Below are 25,079 nucleotides of genomic sequence, written 5' to 3'. Positions count from 1 at the left end.
GTTTTGATTCTGAGGACAATGTCCTGAGTTTTCAGGCATGTTTCTGGGTCAGCATGTTTTTTTGGTCCTGGAACGACAATAAGTCATAACCTAATCATAACCTAACCCTTTAACTAAAGGGAATTTATAGATTGATAACAATGGCGTACACTTCTAACTTGGCACTAAGCCTAAGCCTAACATTAGTCCTCACACCTGATTGGTTGTTGGAGGACCAACAAAAAGATCCTTCTAGGTCAGTAAGGTGTGGGGGAATGAAATCCGTCTTCATTCCAGCCTAAATTGTATCTATTTGTAAAAGGCGGGTAAGATTGCACAAACTTGATTACATGTGTGTTACTTTCTTTTTTGCTTCCATTCTCATTTAGTACCTCCTCTCTATTTAGGGGATTCTACAGATCATAAAACCTTAAAATGGTGGATTTATTTTTTTGTTATGGTACTAGGTTTATTTGTTTATTTTTTATGAAAAGCATATAATTATGGTTAAAATGGAAGCAGGTTGTCTTCCTCAAATTTGATCATTTATGCTGTCACATTTGCTGGTGGCCTTACAAGACTGACGTGTCGCACTGACGTCATATGTAACAGGATATAAATATACAAACGGAGCCTGCAAATGCATTATTCTTAAGCAAACCACAAGGTAATGTAAATTTTCTTTTTTTCTCCTCTTTCCTCCCTTTCCCCCCTTTTGTAATTGTGTCATCTTGCATTTACTGAAGACAATTCTGGCAATGTAGTTCATTACATTTATTAGAAATTTACTAATAAAACACAGTTGCTAGATTACATTTAGAAAGTAATTTAAAATAAAACTGAATATACTTTCTCCTTGCTGTTTATTTCCTCTACTCATCTGACAACTTTGACACTTTCTCTCTCAGCTGTAGCTTTAAAGACCCCTAAAATAAAATTCTGTTACCATTTACTCACCATCATATAATTCTTCTGTGAAACACAAAAGGAGAAATGTTCAATAGTCCTGGTACAACCTCGATAATAATTTGAACAGGTTTGTGGTGAATTTGTTGTTAAATTTCTGATTTTTATTTGGGAGTTCAAACCCCTTCAGCACTGCACTTTTTTGTACCTAATCCAACACACCTAATTCAGTAGGGTGCTGCAAGACCTGAAATGGATATGTCAAAAAGGAGAGATCCAAAATATGTTTTGGTGCATGGGTCACCACTTTTATTTGTAATCTTTAATGTCCTCAAGATGCAATCTGTTTAATAGACAGCAGCAGTGTTGGGAAAATATACTTTTAGAAGTAATGCATTACAATATGGTGTTACTCCCTAAAAAAGCAACTAATTACTTTTATGGAAAGTAGTGTGTTACATAACTTTTGTTGTACTTTTTAAATCTGAACAATGCTTGCCAGGCTTGTTTTTAATATAAAAGGTTTTATTTTTGGCAAATGCAAAAGCCCTTTCACACCAAAAGCCTGAAGGAAAAGTAAATTCATGTCTGTACAGTAGAACGCAGAAGAAGAAAGTTCAACACTTTTCAGCAATAAAAACAGAAGAAATGTTATTTTATCTTATTTTTTATTTTTTTGCTTAATAGTATGGTTGAATTGGATCATTGAAGGTCGGCAGCAAAGACACTGGTTAATAAAATGGGATTAAATACATAAAGGATATTTGTATTATTTATTTATTAACATATTTATTGCAGGTTTGTGTCATATTCTGAGTTGCATTTCAGTGTTTTTATTCTTTTTGAGGAATACTGAATCTGTATTTTATTTTTTATTTTTTTGTGAGTGAGATGAATTAATGAATGTTCACATTTATTCTAGGACTAAAGTAACATCTTACTCCCAATTTCTGTCAACATGCAGACAGGAGAGCTTTCGATCGTAATTCAGATATTTTCTTGTAAATTAAAAGGCAATGCGTTACTTTACTAGTTACTTGAAACAAGTGATCTGATTATGCAACAGCGTTACTTGTAATGCATTACCCCCAACACAGGACATCAGTACATACAATTAACGAATGGAAACCGGATAAGAAAATGAACTACTAACTTAAATGTGTAGATATCCAGGTGCTCAGTGCTGAATAGGAGACTAGCAATTGACTGCAGATGACAAAACTCTGCAGGTTTGAGACATTATTCAACTCACCATGGTAATTTTTAAAGACACATGAAGGAAAATGAATATATGGCATATTTTATGAAAATTGATAACTTTTGTAAGAAATGATTTAATTCCCATTATAAATTTTTCTACAGTTGTCGTGAATAGTCATGGTTTCACTGGTTGTAGTGGCTGTATTTCTCCTCCACGGGGCTCTATTTCAGCCCCCTCACACCGAAGCATTCAAAATCTTCCCTACCAATGGATCCCTCACCCATCAACAAATTACTGAGGCAGCTTTCCTCCGCAAGATGGTAGAAGTGTGTCGTGACGTAGCCACTGCCCGGGGGAAAGACTTTACACTATCTGTAAGAAAAGACAATGAGCATGAACTATTTTGAGAACTACACATTATGTTCAGAAATGATTTAATTAGAACTGAGATTATTCCTGCAACCTTATTACTCTGAATTGTCATGTAACCTTAGAAGATATATTGACTATAATGAGCTATGATGTGAAAGGCAACCGAAGAGGACAGGATAAAATGCTCTGGTTACTTGAGTAACCTCGGTTTCCTGAGATAAGGGAACAAGCATTGCGTGAAACACTTTATGGGGTAAACTTCTGTTTACTCCACTACTGAAGCCTGATTTGTTCACGTTTGTGTAGCTGCACAAAGCAATGACACTCTAACCTGCCAGAAGGGGAGGAGCCGACTGCTATATAAGTCAGCTCAGAACACCATTTCATCAGAATCTTTCAACCGAAGAGTCAGTCATCGATTCGCGTGCAGCTTTATAGCATGACAACTTATACATTGCCCGTTCCCTTATCTCAGGGAACCAAGGTTAGGCAAGTAACTGGAGCATTTCCTTAACATACCCTCTCCGCCTACAAAAGGGGATTTGGGGTAAAATTTTGTGGACAGGATCCGTGCCTGCAGGGCAGGAATGTCCAAGTTATAGAATCTGGCAAAGGTAGATGGCAACGACCATTCGGCGGCCGCACAAATCTCACCAATAGAAATCCTGCTGTACCACACCCAAGAGGAGAACAGCCTAGGCTATAGCATCCACTATCCAGGGAGACAGTCTCTGCTTCGTGACAGGCAGCCCTTTAGAGCTGCCTCTAAAGCATACAAAGAGGGCCGAGCATTTGACTTCCCTGACCTGCCTGATGACCTGAGGCAGCAGGACAATCAGGGAGAAGGCGTACAGATGAGCGCTGGGCCAATTGCGGGCCAGGGCATCTCGCTGCCTGGTAAAATAGATTGGGCAGTGAGAGTTGTGCGAAGAGGTCCACCTCTGCCTTGCCAAAGACCGACCAAATCACTTGAACTGTTTGGGGATGCGATCTCCATTCCCCTAGACATATATTGTCCCTGGACAGCATGTCTGCCCCTTGGTTCAGTCTGCCTGACACATTAACTGCTCTTAGTGAGAGGAGTTTGCCTTGTGCCCATAACAGGAAGGAAGTGTGACCTGTGACTGCCTTGGTGATTGATGTAGGCTACCACCATCATGTTGTCTGAGAAAACCAGGATGTGGTGTCATCTTAAGTCCGGTAGGAAGGTTTGTAGGGCCAGAAAAACTTGCCATCATTTTGCGGTAGTTGATGTGCAAGCGTTGCTTCAGGTTTGACCAGGAGCCAAGCGCCGGTTCGCCCTCGTACAGAGCACCCAAACCCAGGTTTGAGGCATCTGTTGTGACTACCTTCCATCTGGAGGTCAGTTCCAACGGGACGCCTGATTGAAACAGATGAGAAGTTTTTCAAGGGGCCATGGCTAAGATGCAGCGGTGGGTTACCCTGACCTATAACTGGCCTGGGCATGGGATGGGACATAGGCTTTGAGCCAAAACTGAAGGGGCTGCATTTTGAGGTATCACACAGGTGGCAGCCGACATGAGGCTGAGAATTCTCTGGAAAACCCTGAGGGGACATGAAGTCCCTATTTTGAAACAGTACCTTAGGTGAGACTGGTTAGTCGAGGAAGGCGATCTTTTCAGCGTCCATGATCTTGGTTAAGTTCAGCCAAAGGTGGTGCTCCAGCACCACCAAATTGGCTATGGCGTTGACAATCACCTGCGCCGTTGTCATGGTAGCTCGCAGAGCCAAGTCAGGTGCATTGTGCAGCACCTTAAAGGCTTCTGAATCCTGGCCGGACTCGTCCATGGATCGGTGAAGTTTGGCCTTGAACACCTGGAGTGCGCATCGTATGCAGCACTGAGCCAACCTTGCCAGCCACTGAATAAGCCCTGTTTGCTAAGGCCGATGTAGTTCTGCAGGGCTTAGATGGATACGGTGCCTTGGACTTCAGCCCCAGAGCCGATGGAGGGCACAGGTGAGCAGCAACCATCTCCTCCAGAGGGGGAAGTCTACTGTATCCTTTATCTTCAGTGCCGTCAACAGTAGTGAGAGCAACAGAACTAGCAGAAGTAAAATGGGCCAAACAGGGGGTGCGCCACATCTTGGTAAGTTCCTTGTGAACTACCGGCAGGAACAGGGCGGGCTGTTGGCGGGAGGATTGCTGACGTGTCCCTTCAGGTGCCAATCATTAAGGAGTCCGGGGACGGGCTCTTCCTCAGCCGACCAAGCTAGGCCGAGATTCTCAAAAGCCTTAGTAAGCACACGGATCAGCTTCATGCTGGGCCTTGTAGACTGAGTAAGGAGAGGTATCAGGCTCTTCGCTGAAACACGCCCACTCTTCTGCATCAGATGTCTTTAAGGACACGGAGTCATCAACGGCAATCTCCTCCTCAGAAGCACCGAAGGAAACTAAGCCGCTCACAGCCGACAATGGGCGTTGGTCCTCATGTCCTCAATTGTCCAACAGCCATTTCACCCTGTAGCCCAAGACTGCTTGCTCACTGAAGCTAAGCAGGGTTGAGCCTGCTCAGTACCTGAATGGGAGACCTCCTGGGAAAACTAGGTTGCTGCTGGAAGAGGTGTTAGTGAGATAAGCAGGGGGTGCTTACCCTGTGGTCTGTGTGGGTCCTAACATCCCAGTATAGTGACGGGGAAAGTATACTGTAAAAAGCACCATCCTTTGGATGAGACGTTAAATCGAGGTCCTGACTCTCTGTGGTCATTAAAAATCCCAGGATGTCCTTCGAAAAAGAGTAGGGGTGTAACCCCGGCATCCTGGCCAAATTTGCCCATTGGCCTCTGACCATCATGGCCTCCTAATCATCCCCAGACACTGATTGGCTTCATCACTGTGTCTCCTCTCCACCAATAAGCTCGTGTGTGGTGGGCGTTCTGGCGCAATATGGCTGCCGTCACATTATCCAAGTAGATGCTGCACATTGGTGGTGGTTGAGGAGATTCCCCCCTTCTATGTAAAGCGCTTTGAGTACCCAGAAAAGCGCTATATAAAATATAAAACAAATTATTATTATTATGTGTGAAACACACTGGTAAGACGAGGGATCACAGGGAGGGTAAAGCTTACAGCATGACATTTGCACTAACGTCAGAAAATTTGGTCTTTGTCAGTGCCGCATGGCCACAGGGGAAGGCTTCCACTTCATAAACTGTCGGGGCTCTTCTACGGCGGCAAGCAGCTGGACGAGCTTCTTCCTTCTCCTTTCTTTGGCTTCTTGATGGCAGAGTCAGTGAAGAGATGATCTTGTCACTACAAGGAGAAAAATTCTGATGAAATGGCATTCTGCGCCGGCTCCTCCCCTTCTGACCGGTTAAAGTGCCATTGGTTGGTGCAGCTACACAAACATGAGTAAATCAGGCTTCAGTAGCGGAGTAAACAAGAGTTTACCCCATAAAGTGTTTCACACAATGAGAGAGACCGTTCAGAAGGGAATATATATGGTGTAATTTGCCATCTACTTGCAAGGGCAAAAGTACCATGCACTTTTTTTTTTGCACTTAAAATGAAATAGAAATAAAATTATTTATATTTAATTATTTACAACCCGAATTCCGGAAATGTTGGGACGTTTTTTAAATTTGAATAAAATGAAAACTAAAAGAATTTCAAATCACATGAGCCAATATTTTATTCACAATAGAACATAGATAACATAGCAAATGTTTAAACTGAGAAATTTAGAAATTTTATGATGATAATTTCATTTCAAATTTGATGCCTGCTACAGGTCTCAAAATAGGTGTGTTTACCATGGTGTAGCATTTCTTCTTCTTTTCAAAACAGTTTGAAGACATCTGGGCATCGAGGTTATGAGTTTCTGAAGTTTTGGTGTTGGAATTTGGTCCCATTCTTGCCTGATACAGGTTTCCAGCTGCTGAAGAGTTTGTGGTCATCTTTGACGTATTTTTCGTTTAACCCTTTAACGCGTACGATCACACCGGTTTGATTAGAACGTTCAGTGCATCACGTCATCAACTGCTGAATTCGAATCTGCTTTCTGGCACGGAGCCAGGTCAGATTATCACTTATTCAGTGTTTTCAACCATATAATGCTTATTTTAGATTTCAGACATTTAAATACACATAAGTACTAGCAAAACCATACATTTATAGTTTGTAAAATATGCACTGATGTCTATGGAAGCAGCAATAATGATCCTTAGAAATATAATCTGACGACATATTTTATTGATATCATATACAGATTGTGTAGATAACTTTAAAGTTTATTCTGCTCTTCTCCCAGTTTACTGGAGACTTACTTTAACGTGTTTCGGGAGGAGAGGATGCATTTACTTGTTGTAAATCCCACAGCTGGGATTCAGCGCGAACAAACATGGCGGCGCCCATCGCCGGTATAGATAAACTAACACGGTCATTATAAAAGTGTTTAAACAACCAAATAACTTGCATATATTTCAGAATCGGAATATCAGATATTTGATAATATAGCGAGTATGTTTGTGAATATTAATATTAAAAAAAGGAAAAACTAAATAAAAGCAATCCATGTGTCATACAGCGCTATTAGGGCTGCGGTGTGTCACATGACAAGCATGACGCGTCGCCATGGAAACAATAAGGCTTCTAAAATAACGGTCGCCTAAAAAAAACTCATGCTGGGGGCTCAGCTAGAATATTTTAAACTCACTTTATATACCTTTTAGCATTCATTGTGCCTTCCAAAACATGCAAGCTGCCCATACCGTATGCACTTATGCACCCCATACCATCAGAGATGCTGGCTTTTGAACTGAACGCTGATGACACGTTGGAAGGTCTTCCACCTCTTAAGCCCGGAGGACACAGCGTCCGTGATTTCCAACAAGAATGTCAGATTTGGACTCGTCTGACCATAGAACACTTTGAAACAGTCCATTTTAAATGAGCCTTAGCCCACAGGACACGATGGCGCTTCTGGACCATGATCACATATGGCTTCCTTTTTGCATGATAGAGCTTTAGTTGGCATCTGCGAATTGCGTTTACCGACAGTGGTTTCTGGAAGTATTCCTGGGCCCATTTAGTAATGTCAATGACAGAATCATGCCGATGAGTGATGCAGTGTTGTCTGAGGGCCTGAAGACCACGGGCATCCGACAGAGGTCTTCGGCCTTGTCCCTTACGCATTTCGGATTTCTCCAGTTTCTCTGAATCTTTTGATGATGGTATGCACTGTAGATGATGAGATTTGCAAAGCCTTTTGCAATTTGACGTTGAGGAATGTTTTTTTTACGCACTCTTTCACAGATTGGAGAGCCTCTGCCCATCTTTACTTCTGAGAGACTGCCTGTCTAAGACATCCCTTTCATAGCTAATCGTGTTACAGACCTGATGTCAATTAACTTAATTAGTTGCTATATGTTCTCCCAGCTGAATCTTTTCAAAATGTCTTGCTTTTTCTGCCCTTTGTTGCCGCCGTGCCAAATTTGAAATGAGCTCATTTAGTGGATAAAAGTGTAAATTTTCTCTGTTTAAACATTTGTTATGTTCTCTATGTTCTATTGTGAATAAAATATTGGCTCATGTGATTTGAAAGTCTTTTAGTTTTCATTTTATTCAAATTTAAAAAACGTCCCAACATTTCCAGAATTCGGGTTGTATTACCCGTGCATTTAGTGGTAATAAGGTTGCAAAATTCATAATCCTTTTTTTTTTGTGGAAATTTTACTGGCTCAATGCTCATTTTTTCCTCACTCTACTTCTCATCCCACACTGTAAACCCCGATAAGTTAAGATAACTCAAAAAATTTGATGAAACTTATTGTCTTAAAACTTTTAAGTTTATAAACTTAAATTTTTTAAGTTTATTACACTCACGTACATATAACCTATGAACTCAAAATTACTTATTTGAATAAATGTTTTTCTGTTTATTTTAAACTCAAATTTGATTGATCAGAAATTAAAAATACTAATATATATATATATTTTTTTTTTTAAAATACACAATACTTCATTTTTGTAACAAACAATTATTTTCATTAATTAAAATAAATTTAAAAAGCCTTTAAAAAAATTATCTCAACATTAATATTAGCAAAATTTGATTTCTTAAACACTTGGAGAGAAGACAATTTCAAACTACATATGCAAAAATATATTTTATTTTGCAGAACAAATAACCATTCAAACCTGATGCATTAACATCCATGCATAACTGACATTAACTATTTGAGAATAAAACAATATATAAAAAAGTAGACGTATACCATATAAAAGTTAGCACATTTCAAAAGTAATTTCAGAAGTGTTTACACTGTTGTCTTTTAAAAGAAATCAGAGTCATTGCACAAAGGGCACAGTTTTCTGAGCTCTGCATTACAACCTGAGCTCTGTAGAATGTAACTAGTATGTGCTAGTGGCTTTCAGTAATGCAATCCCATTAAATACCAAGTGAACAAAATCTGTGTTCTGGAAAGTTGTAACATTTAAGAAGTATTACAACAGACTATGACAATATTAGTCACAACAAATGAAATCAAAGTCAATAAATATTTATCAATAATAAATCTCTTTTGCATCCAGAGATGCAGAATATCTCTGAAGTAAACAAACAATTTTTAGACAGCAATCTGGGTGCTAGTGTTTTCCAGGAATGCAATCCCAATGAATAATGAAATGAACGTAAAAATCTGTACGTCACTGACAATTTTCAAACCTTCAGCTCAGTGTTTAAATTGTGTAACGACATTAGTCAAAAAATGGAAAAGAACAGAAAATACATTGTACTGAGCACATACATCCATTCCTCCTACTCCTTAATCAGGAGATCATTTTTTAGACTCAGCAACCTGGGTGCAAGTGGCTTTGAGTCTACCAAGCCTAGTAGGACTTTTTGGATGAAGTTGAAGGTGTGGGTCAGCTCTTTTGGATAGTCGAGATGTAATGCATATATCAAACCAAACATCAAAAGAAAAGCATCAGCCAACCTGCAAATGTCCCTCAGAACAATGTCACCTTCCAGCGCAATGGCAAACCCAGCAGGGTCAAACTGAACAGTGGAACTTGAGTCGCCATTCACCATGCTGACAAGAGCTACGGCTGAATCTGCAATGTCTGGCTCATCCACCTCTTCAGTCTGAAAAGCATGAGAGCTTCATGAGCATAAGCAGATAAATTATATTAAAATTAAAATGATGTATAAAACCTACATTCCACATCTTGAAAAACAAAGAGTCATCTTCACGCAAGTACACAGGGAGGCCTCGAAGTGCAGCTGTACGTCTGTTGTTAATATCGTTTGGCTCCTGAAAAAAGACAGAACTGTGTTAGTGGTGCAAGAGAAAAGGGAAACAAATAGAGATAAAGGAACGATGACAGAGGGAAAGACATTTAAAACGAGATAATTCAAACCCAGGTTTAAACTATTCACAGATAGCAGTGTCTGCTCATGAAGTAAAACTTATGCACATTAAACAATTAACTTTATACTATAAATGTAATTAACATAAAATTTACCAGACGATCATAGGCACTAAAGATTCTTCTCAGTGCTTCTGCTGCCTTGCCAGTGCGGGCGGCCTTCTGCCTGTAAACAGCCAACAATTGAAGGGTATGTTTGTCCAGCTCTGCATAGAACTTGTTCTTCAAACTGATATTAGTAATTCTGTGGAATTCTGCAGCAATCTGAAAGAAAGCATACAAACACATAACATTAATGTTTAACAAGAAAACAACAGTAACACACACACCAAAAAAAAAAGAATATGGAATGGAAAAAAAATAACTGAGAAAATTACCTGAGATTCCAAACGAAGAGCAGGCCACTTTTCCAAAAATGACTTCACTGGTTGTGATGGGTTATCAACCACTATCTGTTTATGACGCAGAGCAAAGGTACTTTGCATGAGTCTCTCTATCAGCCCATGGTTTCTTTCGGTCTTAGACACTTCCTCAATTATTTGCAATCTTTGTTTTTCCAAGCTTTCAGCATTCTCTCCTTTTGGAAAATTGGGTAGGTAGTTTACCTCAGCTCGACGAGCTTTTTGATGTTTGAGTGAGGACACTCACTCTCTTGGTTACTTTGGCTTCTCTTTCCTGAGTTCACAGCCACCTCTTCACAACCAGATCTGCTGAGTTTTAAGCGATAGTTGCCCATCTTAAACTTTAAACTTGTCTTCCAGCCATACCAACCACATTGACTTCCTGGTTCTCTGAGGCAGGGGTGCTGAGAAACAAGAGCATCAGCAGCTTTAGCTACTTCTTTGTCGCTGGGGTAAGCCTTAAAGCTGTGCATTGCCTTGGCCATATTTTCGAGAATGTCATGTTTTTGGCCTTTTGTTAATTTCAAGAACTTTCCACTGTTTTCATAGATTGCATTTCCAGCTTCTAGCCTGTACTCGACATCATATGAAAATCGAGGAACTGGGAACACGCCAGGCCAACTTTGCGAGCGTTCCGGGTTATAAGGAAGTATTTCGGTGTCTGAAGTTGCAGTTGAGCTGGCTTCAGTCTCAGATCTGTGTACTTTCAATACAGCTTTCTCCGGCAGTTCTGAAATGTCTGTTAGAAAGCAGAGTTCCCCCCCAAAGTCTGGGTCTTCATATTGGAGGCTGAAATCAAAATCAAGACGAGGTCTGAATTTCTCTTTAATCACTGTAATCAACTCTTCTACTGTACTTGGGCGTGTAGAAAGGGTCATCTTGTGGGCAATGTCAGGAGCAATGTAAACTCTCAGTACAAGTTTCTGGGATTCCGCCATCTAGGAGAACAAAACAAGGTAAAGGACAAGTTAAACAAATAGTTTCAAACAAGATGTGCTGGACATCGATTTCCAGATCATGTAAAAATCTTTACCTTATTGTAATGGTAGAAATCGCTTTGGTGTCAACAGCAACTGGCCTTTTATGCTGTAGGCAGAAAGGGGGTATGTGTCACTCAAATCTGTTATTGTTTTAACAGACAAGTCACCCAAACACAAATTAAAGGCTCTTAGATGTTCAATATAATGGGACTTGTGCTCCCTGCACAGGAAGGCCACATGACCATTCACAAGGAGGATTGACTCAATTTTACAAAACTGAGGTAACCCTGCTTCAAATCCAGAAGGAACAAATTCCCCAGTAGAAATATTCATCCCATCAATGGTGATTGTAGATGCACAGTATATAGTGTTACTGTCAGTCTTCTGTTTAATATACTGTATTGCCACTTCAGGTAGTGTTGAAACTAAAACAGATGTCACTGTTGATGCCTGCAAATGTGGTTTGAAGAACCCTGGCGCACTTAGATGGTAAGCCATCATATGCTGGTGTCTGCTTGCCAGCGTCTTCAGCACATTTTAAAGTTCTGTGTATCGTGCACAACCCGTTTGAAGAAGCGATGCTTGCCTTCAAAACGTATGGTCCATAAATGTACAAGAGGTCCAAAACATCTGATCAACTCAGGGTAATGTTCGATATAGTGATGCTTGACGAAGCTTAAAAGCTGGAAATACTTCAAGAAGACCTTGCCTGTGGTCCCTAATTTTACTCTGTAGATACTGAATCATCTCTTCAGTAAATGTTGGAGACAGCACTAACTCCACAATGTCTTTCAATTCCAATAGCACTGCCCATGCACCATCTCCCTCTGGTACTACATTGCCAACCATAAATGGAAGCAGCAAGCAATGCAGCATTTTCATGCCCATTACCACCTATTGTCATTTTTGTGGTATAAGTTTTGGAAATTGGTTTTGGTTTATTAACCTTATCTGTATGTTGATATGGGAACGATTCAATTTTCCTGTTCAAATAATCAAGTGTGAAGTGTTTCAGACGAATCATTTCCTGAATGCATAAAGCCAATTCTACTGGCACAATACCCTCAAGGAGGTCATGAAGAATATCGGGGAAACCAGTGATGGGATGAAAATATTGCAGCTTTTGTTTCAAAACACAGTCTGCTTTCACACCACAGATACTTTCCCCAGTTCTACTTGAGACATTCTGGACATGCAGATCATGACTTACCTTAGTTCTCAGACTGAATTCACCCTCAGCAACTTCCTGCGATTTAAACTGGTCTTGAGTTGCCAGACAGAATCTGCACACATACTCAGAACGAAATGACTGTACAAAGCCTGCCAATCCGTGAGCTGCAAGATTATCTGCTGCAACAAAAGAACAGTGCCTTTAACAGATTGACCAAGAGACTCAATGAACACACCATCTTGTTCTAGTGTACATATGTCTTGCATTAAAGGGCCAAGCACACTTTCATAGCCACATGTCTGGACATCAGGAACTTTACACAGCACTGCCAGCTGTATTACATGCAAAGCTGAACGGTATTTGCTAGGTAGATCAGCCAGTACCCAGTATACCGAACAGATTTTGTGTATTTTCCTTGAAGTACCTAATGGATTTGCAACTTCTATCTCATCGATGTAAAACAGCAATGGCAATTTAAACTCCTCAGATGCGGACAACAGCTTATTTTCGAAAATACAAACCATCTCGATGATTTGTGTATTGACTGGATTGTGAAGAATGTGATTCTTGAATTCTGACAAGTACATCAGTATGTTTAAACAACAACTGAATCATTGGAAGTATAGGGACGTAAACAGCTGTGCGCCCAGGTGCTACAACATACTGATACGGCATAACCACTGGGTAGTTACTTTCAATAAAGGTTTTTCGTCGCTTCTTTGAGGATAACTCTGCTCCTTTAGCAGTTGCACTGACAAAACATTATTGTCCATAACAACGCTAACAATTTCATCAAGAGCAGCTACACTCACAGTATTGCAATGTCTCTGTAATACATCATTAACTGCTTCTCTCAGCAGAGGTCTCGACAAAGAAAACAGCTGACACAAATGTTCTACAATTTCCTGCGCAGCTGTATCTGAAATATGAAGTATAGCCTGCATCTTCAAAAACAGAGAGGCTAAATTGCGTTGTAGCTGCGCTTTTAATTGGCCTGTGTCACACTGTATATCATCAACAACATCCAATATGTCTGTACTCTCAGATTGAGCAGGATCCTCATACTGAGGCTCCACAACTGCAGAACCGCCATCATCTGCAGCAACTACATCCTCAAAAAGATCCAAACAATCTAAATTAACATCTACTCCATGGGCCCTGTTTTTGTGGGAATTAAAAGTGGTGTAGACATTTGTGGTATACCTACAATTCTTATACGGACATGTTACCATTTCATGACTTCTCAAATGTCCTCTTAAATGACCAAATAGATTTTTCTCTGAAAAAGGTAGCTTGAAGCCACATAAAGGACATGTGTACACCAATTGGATTTCCTCACATGACTGTATCTTATCCTTCTCATTATGAAATCGTGACACATGAATTTTTGCATTAAATGAAACAAATGTGCAAATGCATGAGTCGTAGAGACATGGTAAAGGGCTAACCTTTGAAAAATGGCTATGATGCAAACCATAATGCCTAAGTAACCCTGCTCGGGTAGGTGAGGAGGAATCGCATAACCTGCACTTCCAATCCATCACTCAAATCCAAATCATGAAAAAGACCACACATTGAAAATGAGAACACACTGAGCTATGCCAACTTCTGAAATCAGTTGGAGTTAAAGTTAGTCTTACAAATGTATCTCCAGCCCCAAATTCCAAAATGTAAGTTTTGCACATTTGCTCTGGTGTCAAACTTTAAACTGTGTAGAAAAAGACAACAAAAACATTAATAGTGAGGCAGAGACACGTCAAAGACATAGCGTTACAACAATTTCAGAATAGGGAACATTTGACTTCAATTACAGCTAATTTAATTCTACACATCTGCTAGGATTTAATTCGTGCATATATCAATACTGTCCCTATATTGTTTAAATTTAGTTAATCACACTACAAATAACATTGCAGTGTAAAGCGTATCTGATCGTTTTATTAGGTCTATTAGCTACATATGCAACAAGTAACTCGTTTCAGTTTGATGAATATACCATCACATTATGATGCACAGTACTTGAAATATTTTCTAAAATGATTTTATAAAGTACTTACCAGATAATAGCTGATAAAAAAAACCTGCAGCAACCACAGAAGCAATGAAGATGATGAAAGATTCCACAGAACCACACTGAAGCGACGAATCCTGCGTGACTTGGCGGGTTTTCTGGTTTTCACGTTAACTGGTGACTTTTTGCGTGTAACAGCAGTGTCCAATCGGCCGCAGATTCGTGAATTTTGCAAACTTGTGTTTAAAAAAAAAAAAAGTAAAAGATATTAAAATGCTCGTTCAAGCGGATAAAGTCGCTCAGATAACTCGCAACAGTGGTTTTTAACAGCCATTTTGTAGGACGAGTTCGGATGGCAAAACAACAAGTATTTTAAAACTTTGTTAAATGCACTTTTGTGTTTACAATGAAATCACTTATCTTTGTTTTTACACCGAGAACATCACGTAGTAAGAACGATTATATTATTATCGACATTATTACTATGGACATAACCAATCTGAGGTCTATTGTTCACAGTTGGAGATAAACGCAAAACTCACCAGTTGACGAGGCTTCAAGTTCAAATCCGAGCGCTCATTTTCAGATGAAAAATTAACAACAGAGTAAAACGAATTTACAAGTCATTTGTGTAAAACATTAAATAAACTGACATGGCATGATAGTCTACCTGTTGACTCGTTCTGTTTTGGAGAGATTTAACCTAGTATGTTTTAAAATAGGCAAATAAAGTGCACGGAGTAGAAACTCTTCTTTGTTTAATTGGAATATTGAATAATAAAGCTCATTATCGCCACCAACAGGCGAAGATGAGGCTATAAGATTAAGTCTGTTTTACTTATTTTATTTGAGTTTTGGTAGTTAAAACGGCCAAAACGTTGAACACACCTAAAAGTTTAAAGTTGAATTAACTTTTTTGCAGTTTTGAGTGCAGTTTACTTATTTTTAATAAGTAGGTTATACTGTTCGGGAATACAGTGCAGATCAACAACAAACTGACTGCAACTACTGTCCAGAGAGCCTGCTCAGATTCATATTCCTCCTTATTAAAACTATCTACTTTCAATCTGGCTGTTGTTCAGACTTCCCTTAGCAACGCAGCTGTGGATAGAAATCAGTTCAGTACTGCTCATCATTTTGATAATGAAGATTTCAAAAATGGACGGGACCTCATCACACAGGGCATAGCTGCTGTGAAAGTCAGCATCAAAAAGGGGAAATATTTGTCTGCCCGCTCCAGTCTTGGGGCTGTATGTCATACTTTACAGGTATGTCAGTCCTGGTTAGTCCCTGTAAATACGTGTGAAGCTAATTTTATTTTTATGCTGGCCTCAAGCCATGAAATTTAGAAATGTTCAGTTTTTTTATTTTTATTTTTTTATCAAAATCAAGATTGGAATTTTATGTAATTCTGAAGGATCAGTTTTATCTGATGTGCTTTTTAAAAAAAAAAAAAATAGACAAATTTAAAATATGCACAATATTACACTAATGTGTGTTTGATGACTTTAAAGGGTTACAAAGTGTACAGTATACTGTGTCTAGCATTGGCTTTATCAGTGGTTTATAATGAGCTACAATAGGACAACACTACAATAGGACTCCACTAAATATATGAATTTTCAAGTTGGAAAATGAATGTGTTTTTGTGTGCAGGATTTCTATAGCCACAGTAATTGGGTGGAATTGGGAAGCACTGCTCCTTTCAACACTCTCATCAAACCTGAGCTTCCTCTCAACAACCTAGCAAGTACTGTGTTGTATTTCCCAGTCAACTGTATATGATCTTAATATGTCTTATATCTTATATCTTAAATATAAATATATCTTAAAGTGATTTGTATATATTTCTGGATGGATATATGTCTAGGTCCGAATACAAAAACATGTAAAAGCTGCGATGGAGAAAACTGCAATGACAACATTCTCCAAGAGGTACTACAGCAGAAGATATTAACTTCAGGATATTTCAACCTTTTTCTCCCAATCAAACCTGCAGGTAGGGAAGCTTATCATCTCATACATTAGCACTGGTAGATTGTTGTGTTTTATTTTTTTTGGTCTGGTCACCGAACCTGAACATGCTGAATCTCCTGAGATAGAATGAATATGTAAATTGCAAACGTAGTAGTTATGAAAAGTGCTATTTGTATCTTCTAACTACACCCCCCCCCCCCCCACCCCGAACACGATTTTGAAGGGGCCCTATAGCAAAAAGTCCTAGCGACATCACTGCTACACTCACATTTACTTGGTTTAAACAAATAATATATTTAACTCTTTCAGGCAAGTGTAGCCATGGCAGCGCTCTTGACAGGACCAGTTCAAGAGATCCCACTGGAGGCATCAATAAGGATGACATTGACTCGAATCATGGTTACCTTCACCAGCGTGCTGCTGAAATGGCCATCAACGCTACTATGGAACTGCTGGAAGACATCCGACTGGCCACAGGCAATGTAGCCTTTCTTCGGTATAAGACCTTTTTTCTTCTTCGTCCTTTTATGCTGCTAAAGTAGCATATTTATGCAACATACTCCAAGGTTTTCAGAAGCCATGTAATTAACAAGTTAGTCATGCCATCAGTCATAGATATCAAATATCTAGAGGCAGACAGTAGTGAAGTATTTTTACTTTACTCAAGTAAATTAAAAAAGTATCTGTAGTTTATCAGAGTGTTTTTCTTTGGCAAACTTTTCACACTACATTCCAAAGCATAATGTCATACTTTTTACTGCACTACATTTCACAAATAAAAGTTGTTGTTTGTTTTACCTTTAATACTTAAGTACATTAAAAATGTAGTAATTTCTTGTATTCAAGTAAATCTTTGAATTACTTTTATTTGAGTAAAAGTAAAAAAGTAATAGATTTCTAATGTAATTGAATATTAAATGATATTTAATATGACACGTAGTGCAGTAAAAAGTACAATATTATGCTTTGGAATGTTGTGAAGTAAATTTTTCTAAAGAAAAACAGGTAACACTTTATTTTAAGGTGTCCTTGTTACACGTTACATGTACTTGCTATTATAATAACATTTAATTATGCATAATTACATGCAATTAACCCTAAACCAAACCCTAACCATATAGTAAGTAAGTCTAGTTAATTATTATTACTCAGTTCTTAAATGTATAATTACACTGTAACAAGGACACCTTAAAATAAAGTGTAACCGAAAAACACTCTGATAAAGTACAAACACTTGAAAAGTACTTTTAAAGCAAAGTGAAAATACTTCACTACTGTCTGCCTCTGCAAATATCCCTAACACTTCTTCACATTCAAATATCTTCTAATGCACACATTAGGTCACCACTGGTATTATTGCTTAAATATTTGTTTCCCTTTCATCTCTCTCTCTCAGATTGATGGGGCTCACTCAGACCTCAGTTCTGGCTTTTGTGTTTGACACCACCAGCAGTTTGTCAAATTACATTGCAGAGGCCAAGAGAGTGTCCATCAGTATCATAGACAGCAGAAGAGGAACATCAGAGGAACCTTCAGAATACATTCTAGTCCCGTTTAATGACCAGGGTAGGGATATTGTGCAATAAACATTTCTATAAAATAGTTTACATGAACATGATGTATTAATATGGATTAAATATTTTGTTCCATAAAATTTAGAAAGCCATACCGTATTTATATTGTTCCATATACATCCATCACAGTTTATACTGAAAATTCACTTAGCATGTTCTTGCTAGTGACATGTTTGTGTTTTACTCAGATTTTGGACCTCTAATAAAAACTGGGGATGCAGATACATTCAAAGAGAAAATCAATTCCCTCTCAGCATCTGATAGTTTAAACCCAGGGATGTGTCTGTCAGGACTGCTGGTATGTTTATTGTCTTTTAGACAGTGATATAAACCTTCATTCAGCCTAAGAAAATTTCACACTGAAACCAATACACTCAAAAACAAATGGCGAAGTATTTATTTTAAAAGTTCAGATTTTGAAGAAATCATTGTGGTAAGCATTGATATGATTATAATACAAAAGTTCTTGTCTTGTTTGTTTCATTGTTTCATGAATCTGTAGTTGGCACTGACAAGAGCTCCTCCATCATCAAATATTTTGGTTTTCACTGATGGTGCAGCAAAGGACACAGAATTAAAAAGAGCAGTTGAGGCCATGATGCAAAGTACCCAGTCAAAAGTGAGTGCCAGCAGAACTGCTTGATTTGTTTCTTCAGTTAGATCAATTATGTTAGAGATACTTTGTCTTAAGATTTTTCTTTCTTCTTGCACTCCAGGTCACTTTCCTGCTGACAAACTCCATCTCAACTCGCAGTCAACAGAATGTCTCATTATCAAGATCATTGTCTCAGTCAGACATACAGTTGTACAGAGACCTGGCCCATGTTTCTGGTGGACAGACCATAGAGGTCACAAACTCTACTCAGGCCACTGCATTCATTACAGATGCAATCACAGCTGACCTGGTATGTTCCAACAATGAGATCACAATGTTACGTTATATATTAATACTTATATCATCACTATTAGACATGCATTTTATAATGTAAATGTAATTTGCTCTATGCTACCAGCCGTATTCTAATTGAATTGCTTTAGTTTGTGCTGTGCTGTCCTTAGGGGATCTCTGTAGCGCTCTAATGTGGTAAAACCTGTTTCTTGAAGGTGACGGTTCTTCAGGTTGAGAGAAGTCCACTCAAGGCAGAAAACCTTTCTTTTGTGCTGGATCCGACTCTGTCCAACGTGACTGTGTATATCACAGGAGGCTCTGCAGCCTTTACCATTTACAGCCCTACTGGTACGGCAACATATTTATGAACAGAATGCTAAACTTCAGTACTATACAGCATGTGTTTAGTTAGTTTCATAATGTTTAAAATAATACTCCACCATGAATGAAAATTCTCTCAATTACTCACCCTCATGCAGTCCCAGATCTGAGTTTCTTCAGATAAACACAGACAGATTTCAAAAAAAAAAAAAAAAAAAAAAATCTATAATAAATAATGCATGTAGATAGGAACCTCAAAGCTGACACTTCAAAAACCACACAAAGCGAACACAATGGTAATCCATACGACCACAGTCTTCTGAAGCTAAACATTAGGTGTAGGTGGGAATTTTTATTTTTTTTTAACTATAAACCCTTGCTTCTGGCCAACTGTCATAGATCTGTGATGGAATGAGATTGAGTAAATGATGACAGAATATTATTTTTTTTTCGAGTGGTGTATACATTTAAGGCTCCAAAGAATGTTTGGGCTCTGCAATTAAGATTATGAAATAATTATTGTGCCGATAACATATGATTTAGTAGATGCCACTCTTAATGTAATTATACATTTTCATGCCCACACCTTCAGGCGTGTCTCAGTCAGGTTCAGTGGCAGATGGTCCTCTGGGCAGCATCCTGACTGTAGGGAATATAAAGAGAGTAAAACTCAACTCTGACAACCAGACAGGGGAATGGAAGATCAGCATTGACTCTACAAGCCCCTACAGTCTTAAAGTTATTGGTAAAGTTTTTATTTATACATTAAAAATTGGAGTATAATACTCATCTCTTATGCTTTCACTTGTCACAGAAAATAATTTCTCTCTGTTTGTCAAAGCAAAATTAATGCCTATATATGCCATAATTCAAAATTCCTTCAAATGTAAATACAGGTCAGAGTTCTGTGGACGTCCTCTTTTACTTTGTGGAGATAGTTGAGGGAGGTCATGGAGACTCATGGGGACAGAGTTTCACGCGCCCTTTTATTGGTACAACATCATGCATCATCCATCCATCTATTCTCCAAACCACTTGTCCTCTGTCATGTTGCAGGCATCATGCATCATATTTTATATTTGAAATATATTTTTTTAATGTCACTAGTTCTGGAGAAGAAAAAAAAAAAACCTTTAAGGTACTATTGCAATTACCACTGTTTTGCTATGAAATGTCATGGGCAAAACCTAGTAATTTCAATAGGAACCTGCGTGAATTTTGTACAGGTCTATGGATGAAACTTTTACCCATGCAGATTTGTATTGGGTTCAAGTTTTTCATGCAAATTTGATGAATTGACCAACATAATACTGCTTGGTTTTAAAGTAACTTAAGTGTGAGTTGTAATCATGACACTATGACAATGGATGTTTTTTTGCCCAGAAATTATGCGAGTGTGACAGCACCCTAATAATTAAAATTTTTATTATAATAAAATATAATTTTCTTTTAGCAACCTAATAATTTTCTTTGTCACATACATACGTAGTACTGATACTTCACCCCCAAACAATGATAGAATATTGCAAATAACTGTTCTCTGATTTCTGATCAGGTCGGAACGCTACTTTCTATGTCTCTGTGACCGGAGGAGATTCAGTCGCAGTGACTGACGTGCTTCTAGTTGAAGCTTCAGGATCTGGTGTTGTCAGTGGAACTATCAAATCTGTCGGTGCGACAGACTTCCTGGTCAGCATAGACAGAATCCCAGAGTGGGCATTTGTGGTGCAGCTGAAAGGGCTGTTGAATGATTCGTCGTCGGCTAGTCGATTCCAGAGGCAGTCACCCACCCAACATAAAGGATCTAGAATAACAGTCACGGTAAGTAATATCAAACACAAATAACTGCAATTTACAACAATTATTAAACAAAATACACTTAATTTTACATAAAAGTTTGGAACAAAAAGAGAGTTTTAAAAACTCATCACTGTATCTGACAAATAACATGCATTTACCATAACTGTTCCTTCACAGGCCCAGTCACAGAACATTACACAGCCTGGAGTCCCATTGAGTCTCAACTTTACAGTGGCCTCTAATGCTACAGGCAGCAACTATACTATCAGAGCTCGGACTGACCAGGGCTTCAACGTGTCTTTCCCCAGCTCTTTGACCCTGGGAACCGGGGGAAGTGCTCAAGGAAGCGTCACACTCACTGCACCCTCAGACACCGAGTCAGGGACGGATGTCACACTCACTATTGAGGCAGAAGCTCCGGGATCCACTGATCTGAATTATGTCACACTGCGACTCACTGTCTCCACGGCAAATAATATTTTCAGTGGATGTTACTCACTTTCCATGTGTCTTACTTTCTTCTGGTTTTTCATTTGCCATTTTGTATGTTTCTAAATAACATTTAGCACAGCAAGTAGCGCTGTATTTTAAAATCTTTGCTTGCAAAACCCTTTATAAATATTAAAGAATTTAGGTTAAGGTTTACTGAAATTGACTTTCACTTTCTGTTGTATGTGAACAGGTGTGTTTGGGACTAGTTTTTGTGGCTAAGTTGTGATTTTATAGTGTAGTATTATGTTCATGATCTTTTTGAATGTTTATTAAAGACAAAGTTCACATGAGTGGATTCTGCATTGTGTAAGCTCATGTATTGGTTTTGCTTTTTAAAATAGCCTTCACTCTCATTCAGCTTCTACTTTGCTCAGGGACTGCCCTGAACTCCTGTCACATGAGTGATTATAAATGATAAGGTTTCAGACAATTTGGGAGGATTAAATTAATAAAATTGCATGTACGATTGTGATTTTTGATTTATCACCAATATTATTAAAGGTGACTTTTCACAGTTTGAACTTACATGCGTGTTGGCAGTGTGTGTACACAACCACCTTATAATGATAAAAATCCACCCAGTGCGGTTTAAAAAAATAAATAAATCCCCACAAATAATAAGCACTTTCTCAGATCAAGCCATTCACAGCAGTGTTAATTTTGGCAGGCATTTTTGATTTAGTCTTAGTCTTAGTCTTGTGACGAAAATGCTTAATAGTCTTAGTCACATTTTAGTCATTTGAGTTTTTCATAGTTTTAGTCTAGTTTTAGTCAACGAAAAGTCATTGTATTTTTGTCAACTTTTAGTCTTTACTTTTAGTCAAAGTGCAGTTAACAACATTTATTTTGGTAGCTATTTTATATGTAGTATTCAAACAAAATAGTCATTAATTCTTCTCTCTTTAGACCAAATCAATTAAGCTTATGAGAAATTTGAATCAAGGATTGAATTTGGAAAAACTGGAATACATTTTCATTTTTTGGTAGAGATACAAATTAAACTCATTTTTCAGATACAGTAGCTTTACTTAAGTATACATTTATTTAACATCTTTTGTTGGTTAACATTTATGACACGGATAATTAGGAATGCTGTCCCTTTAAGACGGAAGGCATGCATGTAATACTGACACACATTCAGTTTTCATCCACCTGTGAGATACTCTGACTCTACACGATAGACACAGGACTGCTGTGTGTGTATTTGAGCACTGAGAACTGATCGCGCGCTGTACTGAAGAAGTGGAGCGTGCGCGAGAGAGAGAGAGTGCTTCTATCAGCGCGACTCCGCCTATCCCGCCGTCACTAACTTTAAATTAATAGACAACGAATTGTGACTCCCGGGAAAAACGGGACGTCTGGTCACCCTATCCCTAACCCTTCGGGTGCTGAGGCTATTGTTTCAGATCGTTAGTTTGCGTTTTGATAGCCTATCCGTCCACTGCGGCTGCCATACTGAGACTAGATACGCCCCTCATCTGATTGTAATCCAATGACAGAGACGCACATTTTGAAAGACAAGACAGTTAATTTAGCATATAGGATGTATTTTGAATGTCAGGTAGTCCTCAAATAACATTTTAGTCCCATCTCCTCTTGTTGATGAGGACGCGGCATAAATTTCGTCATAGTTTTTATCATCAGACATTAATTTTAGCTCGTCAACGTCTCGTCTTAGTCACAGAAAAAAGGTTTGTTGACGAATATTTTTCGTCTTCGTCTTAGTAGACGAAATTAACACTGATTCACAGATTCTTGGCAGAGTGACATCACACAGGCCAAGGCCGTTCCCATGACTTTTTCAACGGGGGCGTTCGGAGAGCATCAGGGGGCGCTGGAAGCAATATTTTTGAAAGGGGGGCACTGAGCTGTTCTTGGGGGGCGTTTGGTTACTGTGAGTTTGCAACAAAGATGTATGAGCTGAAACTTGCAAAAGAAAATGGTCTTTGCCACATCACGCCGGCTCTACACTGGATGTATCAAAGCGCACTTTCTGTATCTATTTGTCAACTTGTCTGTAGCGCAAGAGCGTTTAATGCGTTAAGGCCCTTTCACACAGGACGCGGGTTCAGCGCAGCCCTTCAGATACAAGGCGATTTGCGCTATACTCGCCAGAGTTTTCAAAATTTTTAGCGGAGTTCTATACTTCTAGTCATTGGATTGTTGTTCCACCTTTCGGTCAGCAGCAAAACATGTAAACACACCTGACATGCCAACTTGAATGGAGATGTGTCTCCATGACACAGCTTTTCTCCCGATGACCCTATACGACTGCAAACTTGTATCGTATAGCTCTGGAAATTCAGACACACAGAGAATCAGCTGTTCATCCATTTTGAGTTTGGCGCTTGTTTGGATGCCCCGTTTCTATTGGCAAGCTTGCTGCGCGTGTGCTTTGGTCGGCGCAGCAACTAACCGCCCTCGCGCAGCGCAAGCCATTGAAATGAATGGGTTTCATAGCACAGCGCAGCGCATTCCGCGTCCTGTGTGAAAGGGCCTTTAGAAATAGAACGCGGCATCCGTTTACTGTAGCGCTTGCACTCACTTTACTGAATGACTGATGGATCAGAAATCCATGTGCTTTGACGCAACGTTTCCGCCGTTCGCGCCCGGTGTAGTAGTGTTAATACTACCGCTTCTAGGGCCTCATTTATAAAATGTTGTGCAGAAACCGTCCTAAATTTGATCTTACGATTGTTTCTCAGAAATGCGTACGTGTGATTCATAGAATGAACATACGAACAGAAAACGAGCCTACGCGCCTATTTCAGATGTGAAATCTATGAATTGCAAATTATCTTGAACTTGCGCGCAATTGAATGGTTTCAGCTCTCTGCCTTGTAAACGACTCCTAGTTAATATGATTAACATATAAAATATCACCAATCATCATAATTTAGAACAGCGACCTGCAAGAACAGCTTATACATTTGAAAAATTCTGCATTACTCTGACAATAAAAAGTGCGTACGTCTGCTCGGATCCTGACGTGACGCTAAGCACTTTTCCACGTCAAAGACCGTTTTTATAAATATGAGCGTTGGCGTGGATTTAAGCGTACGCACACTCTAAGATCAAATCTGTGCGTACGCAAGCTTTATAAATGAGGCCCCTAGACTAGACTGTGCATCATTTCCATAGCGACTCTTTACTTTAGTGTTCGCTCTGCTTTCTGTAGTGAAGCTGCTGAACTTCCCGTGAAACCATTATGCATTTAGACACAATAAAGCATGAGATGCGTTTTCTTGTTTTGAAAAAAATTATATAAATGCTTTTTGTTCCTCTCATGCTAAAGCTCTATTACTCCAGCTTTCAGTGTCACATGATCCTTCAGAAATCATGCTGATTGTTGTTCAATACATTTTTATTATTTTTATTATTATAGCTGGCACACCACAACGACAAAAAAAGCTAGATTTGAAATTTAATTGATAATAACAAAAATATAAATTTAATTATTTAATTGATATAAGAAATATATAAATCAGGACTGCACTAAAATAATAACTATTTTGAAAATGAGAAGCATATGTTTCCCAAATTTCTACAACCCCAATTCCAGAAAAGTTTGGACGTTTTGTGAAATGCCATAAAATTAAGAAAATGTTATGTGCTCAT

The 25,079-nt window shown here is 38.8% G+C and overlaps 2 protein-coding genes across 10 annotated transcripts; one reads left to right on the top strand and one right to left on the bottom strand.

Moving 5' to 3' along the window:
* The first annotated feature begins 569 nt into the window (after positions 1-569).
* On the top strand, positions 570-21,986 carry LOC131549227 (von Willebrand factor A domain-containing protein 7-like). 3 transcript variants are annotated; one of them, XM_058791216.1, is made up of 15 exons: positions 570-646; positions 2,248-2,460; positions 15,392-15,676; positions 16,065-16,158; positions 16,279-16,407; positions 16,695-16,881; positions 17,782-17,951; positions 18,148-18,257; positions 18,462-18,578; positions 18,676-18,864; positions 19,064-19,196; positions 19,762-19,914; positions 20,066-20,161; positions 20,725-20,990; positions 21,147-21,986. In XM_058791216.1, the coding sequence occupies exons 2-15, from the start codon at positions 2,263-2,265 to the stop codon at positions 21,522-21,524; spliced, it is 2,505 nt and encodes an 834-aa protein (XP_058647199.1). In that variant the 5' UTR covers positions 570-646; positions 2,248-2,262; the 3' UTR covers positions 21,525-21,986. The 3 variants fall into 3 exon arrangements, with proteins under 3 accessions (XP_058647199.1, XP_058647207.1, XP_058647192.1); XM_058791224.1 differs by lacking the exon at positions 570-646 and adding an exon at positions 1,540-2,114; XM_058791209.1 differs by lacking the exon at positions 570-646 and adding an exon at positions 1,540-2,141.
* On the bottom strand, positions 8,673-15,501 carry LOC131549238 (uncharacterized). Of its 7 annotated transcripts, XR_009273367.1 has the most exons (9): positions 14,455-15,501; positions 14,038-14,105; positions 13,846-13,940; positions 12,437-12,576; positions 11,280-11,332; positions 10,223-11,184; positions 9,942-10,109; positions 9,635-9,730; positions 8,673-9,561 (listed from the first exon to the last, which is right to left on the bottom strand). XR_009273367.1 is itself a non-coding variant. In XM_058791238.1 (4 exons), the coding sequence occupies exons 1-4, from the start codon at positions 10,328-10,330 to the stop codon at positions 9,235-9,237; spliced, it is 699 nt and encodes a 232-aa protein (XP_058647221.1). In that variant the 3' UTR covers positions 9,204-9,234. The 7 variants fall into 7 exon arrangements, 1 of the variants encoding a protein (XP_058647221.1); XR_009273365.1 differs by having other exon boundaries at positions 8,676-9,561; positions 14,038-15,501; XR_009273369.1 differs by lacking the exon at positions 13,846-13,940 and having other exon boundaries at positions 8,677-9,561.
* Positions 21,987-25,079: the final 3,093 nt, after the last annotated feature.

This window comes from Onychostoma macrolepis, chromosome 01 (assembly GCF_012432095.1).
Source record: "Onychostoma macrolepis isolate SWU-2019 chromosome 01, ASM1243209v1, whole genome shotgun sequence".
Taxonomy (NCBI): Eukaryota; Metazoa; Chordata; class Actinopteri; order Cypriniformes; family Cyprinidae; genus Onychostoma; species Onychostoma macrolepis.
Note: the sequence above shows the minus strand (reverse complement) of the source record. Positions and strands in the feature narration are given on the sequence as shown.

Excerpts from the sequence above, each read along its gene's own strand:
- LOC131549227 (XM_058791216.1), top strand. The coding sequence starts at position 2,263 with ATGGTTTCACTGGTTGTAGTGGCTGTATTTCTCCTCCACGGGGCTCTA. Across the intron at positions 2,461-15,391 it reads GGAAAGACTTTACACTATCT|ATCAACAACAAACTGACTGC; the intron begins GTAAGAAAAGAC and ends AATACAGTGCAG. Across the intron at positions 20,162-20,724 it reads TTTCACGCGCCCTTTTATTG|GTCGGAACGCTACTTTCTAT; the intron begins GTACAACATCAT and ends ATTTCTGATCAG.
- LOC131549238 (XM_058791238.1), bottom strand. The coding sequence starts at position 10,330 with ATGCAAAGTACCTTTGCTCTGCGTCATAAACAGATAGTGGTTGATAAC. Across the intron at positions 9,731-9,941 it reads TTAGTGCCTATGATCGTCTG|GAGCCAAACGATATTAACAA; the intron begins GTAAATTTTATG and ends GTCTTTTTTCAG. Across the intron at positions 9,562-9,634 it reads TGTTTTTCAAGATGTGGAAT|ACTGAAGAGGTGGATGAGCC; the intron begins GTAGGTTTTATA and ends CATGCTTTTCAG.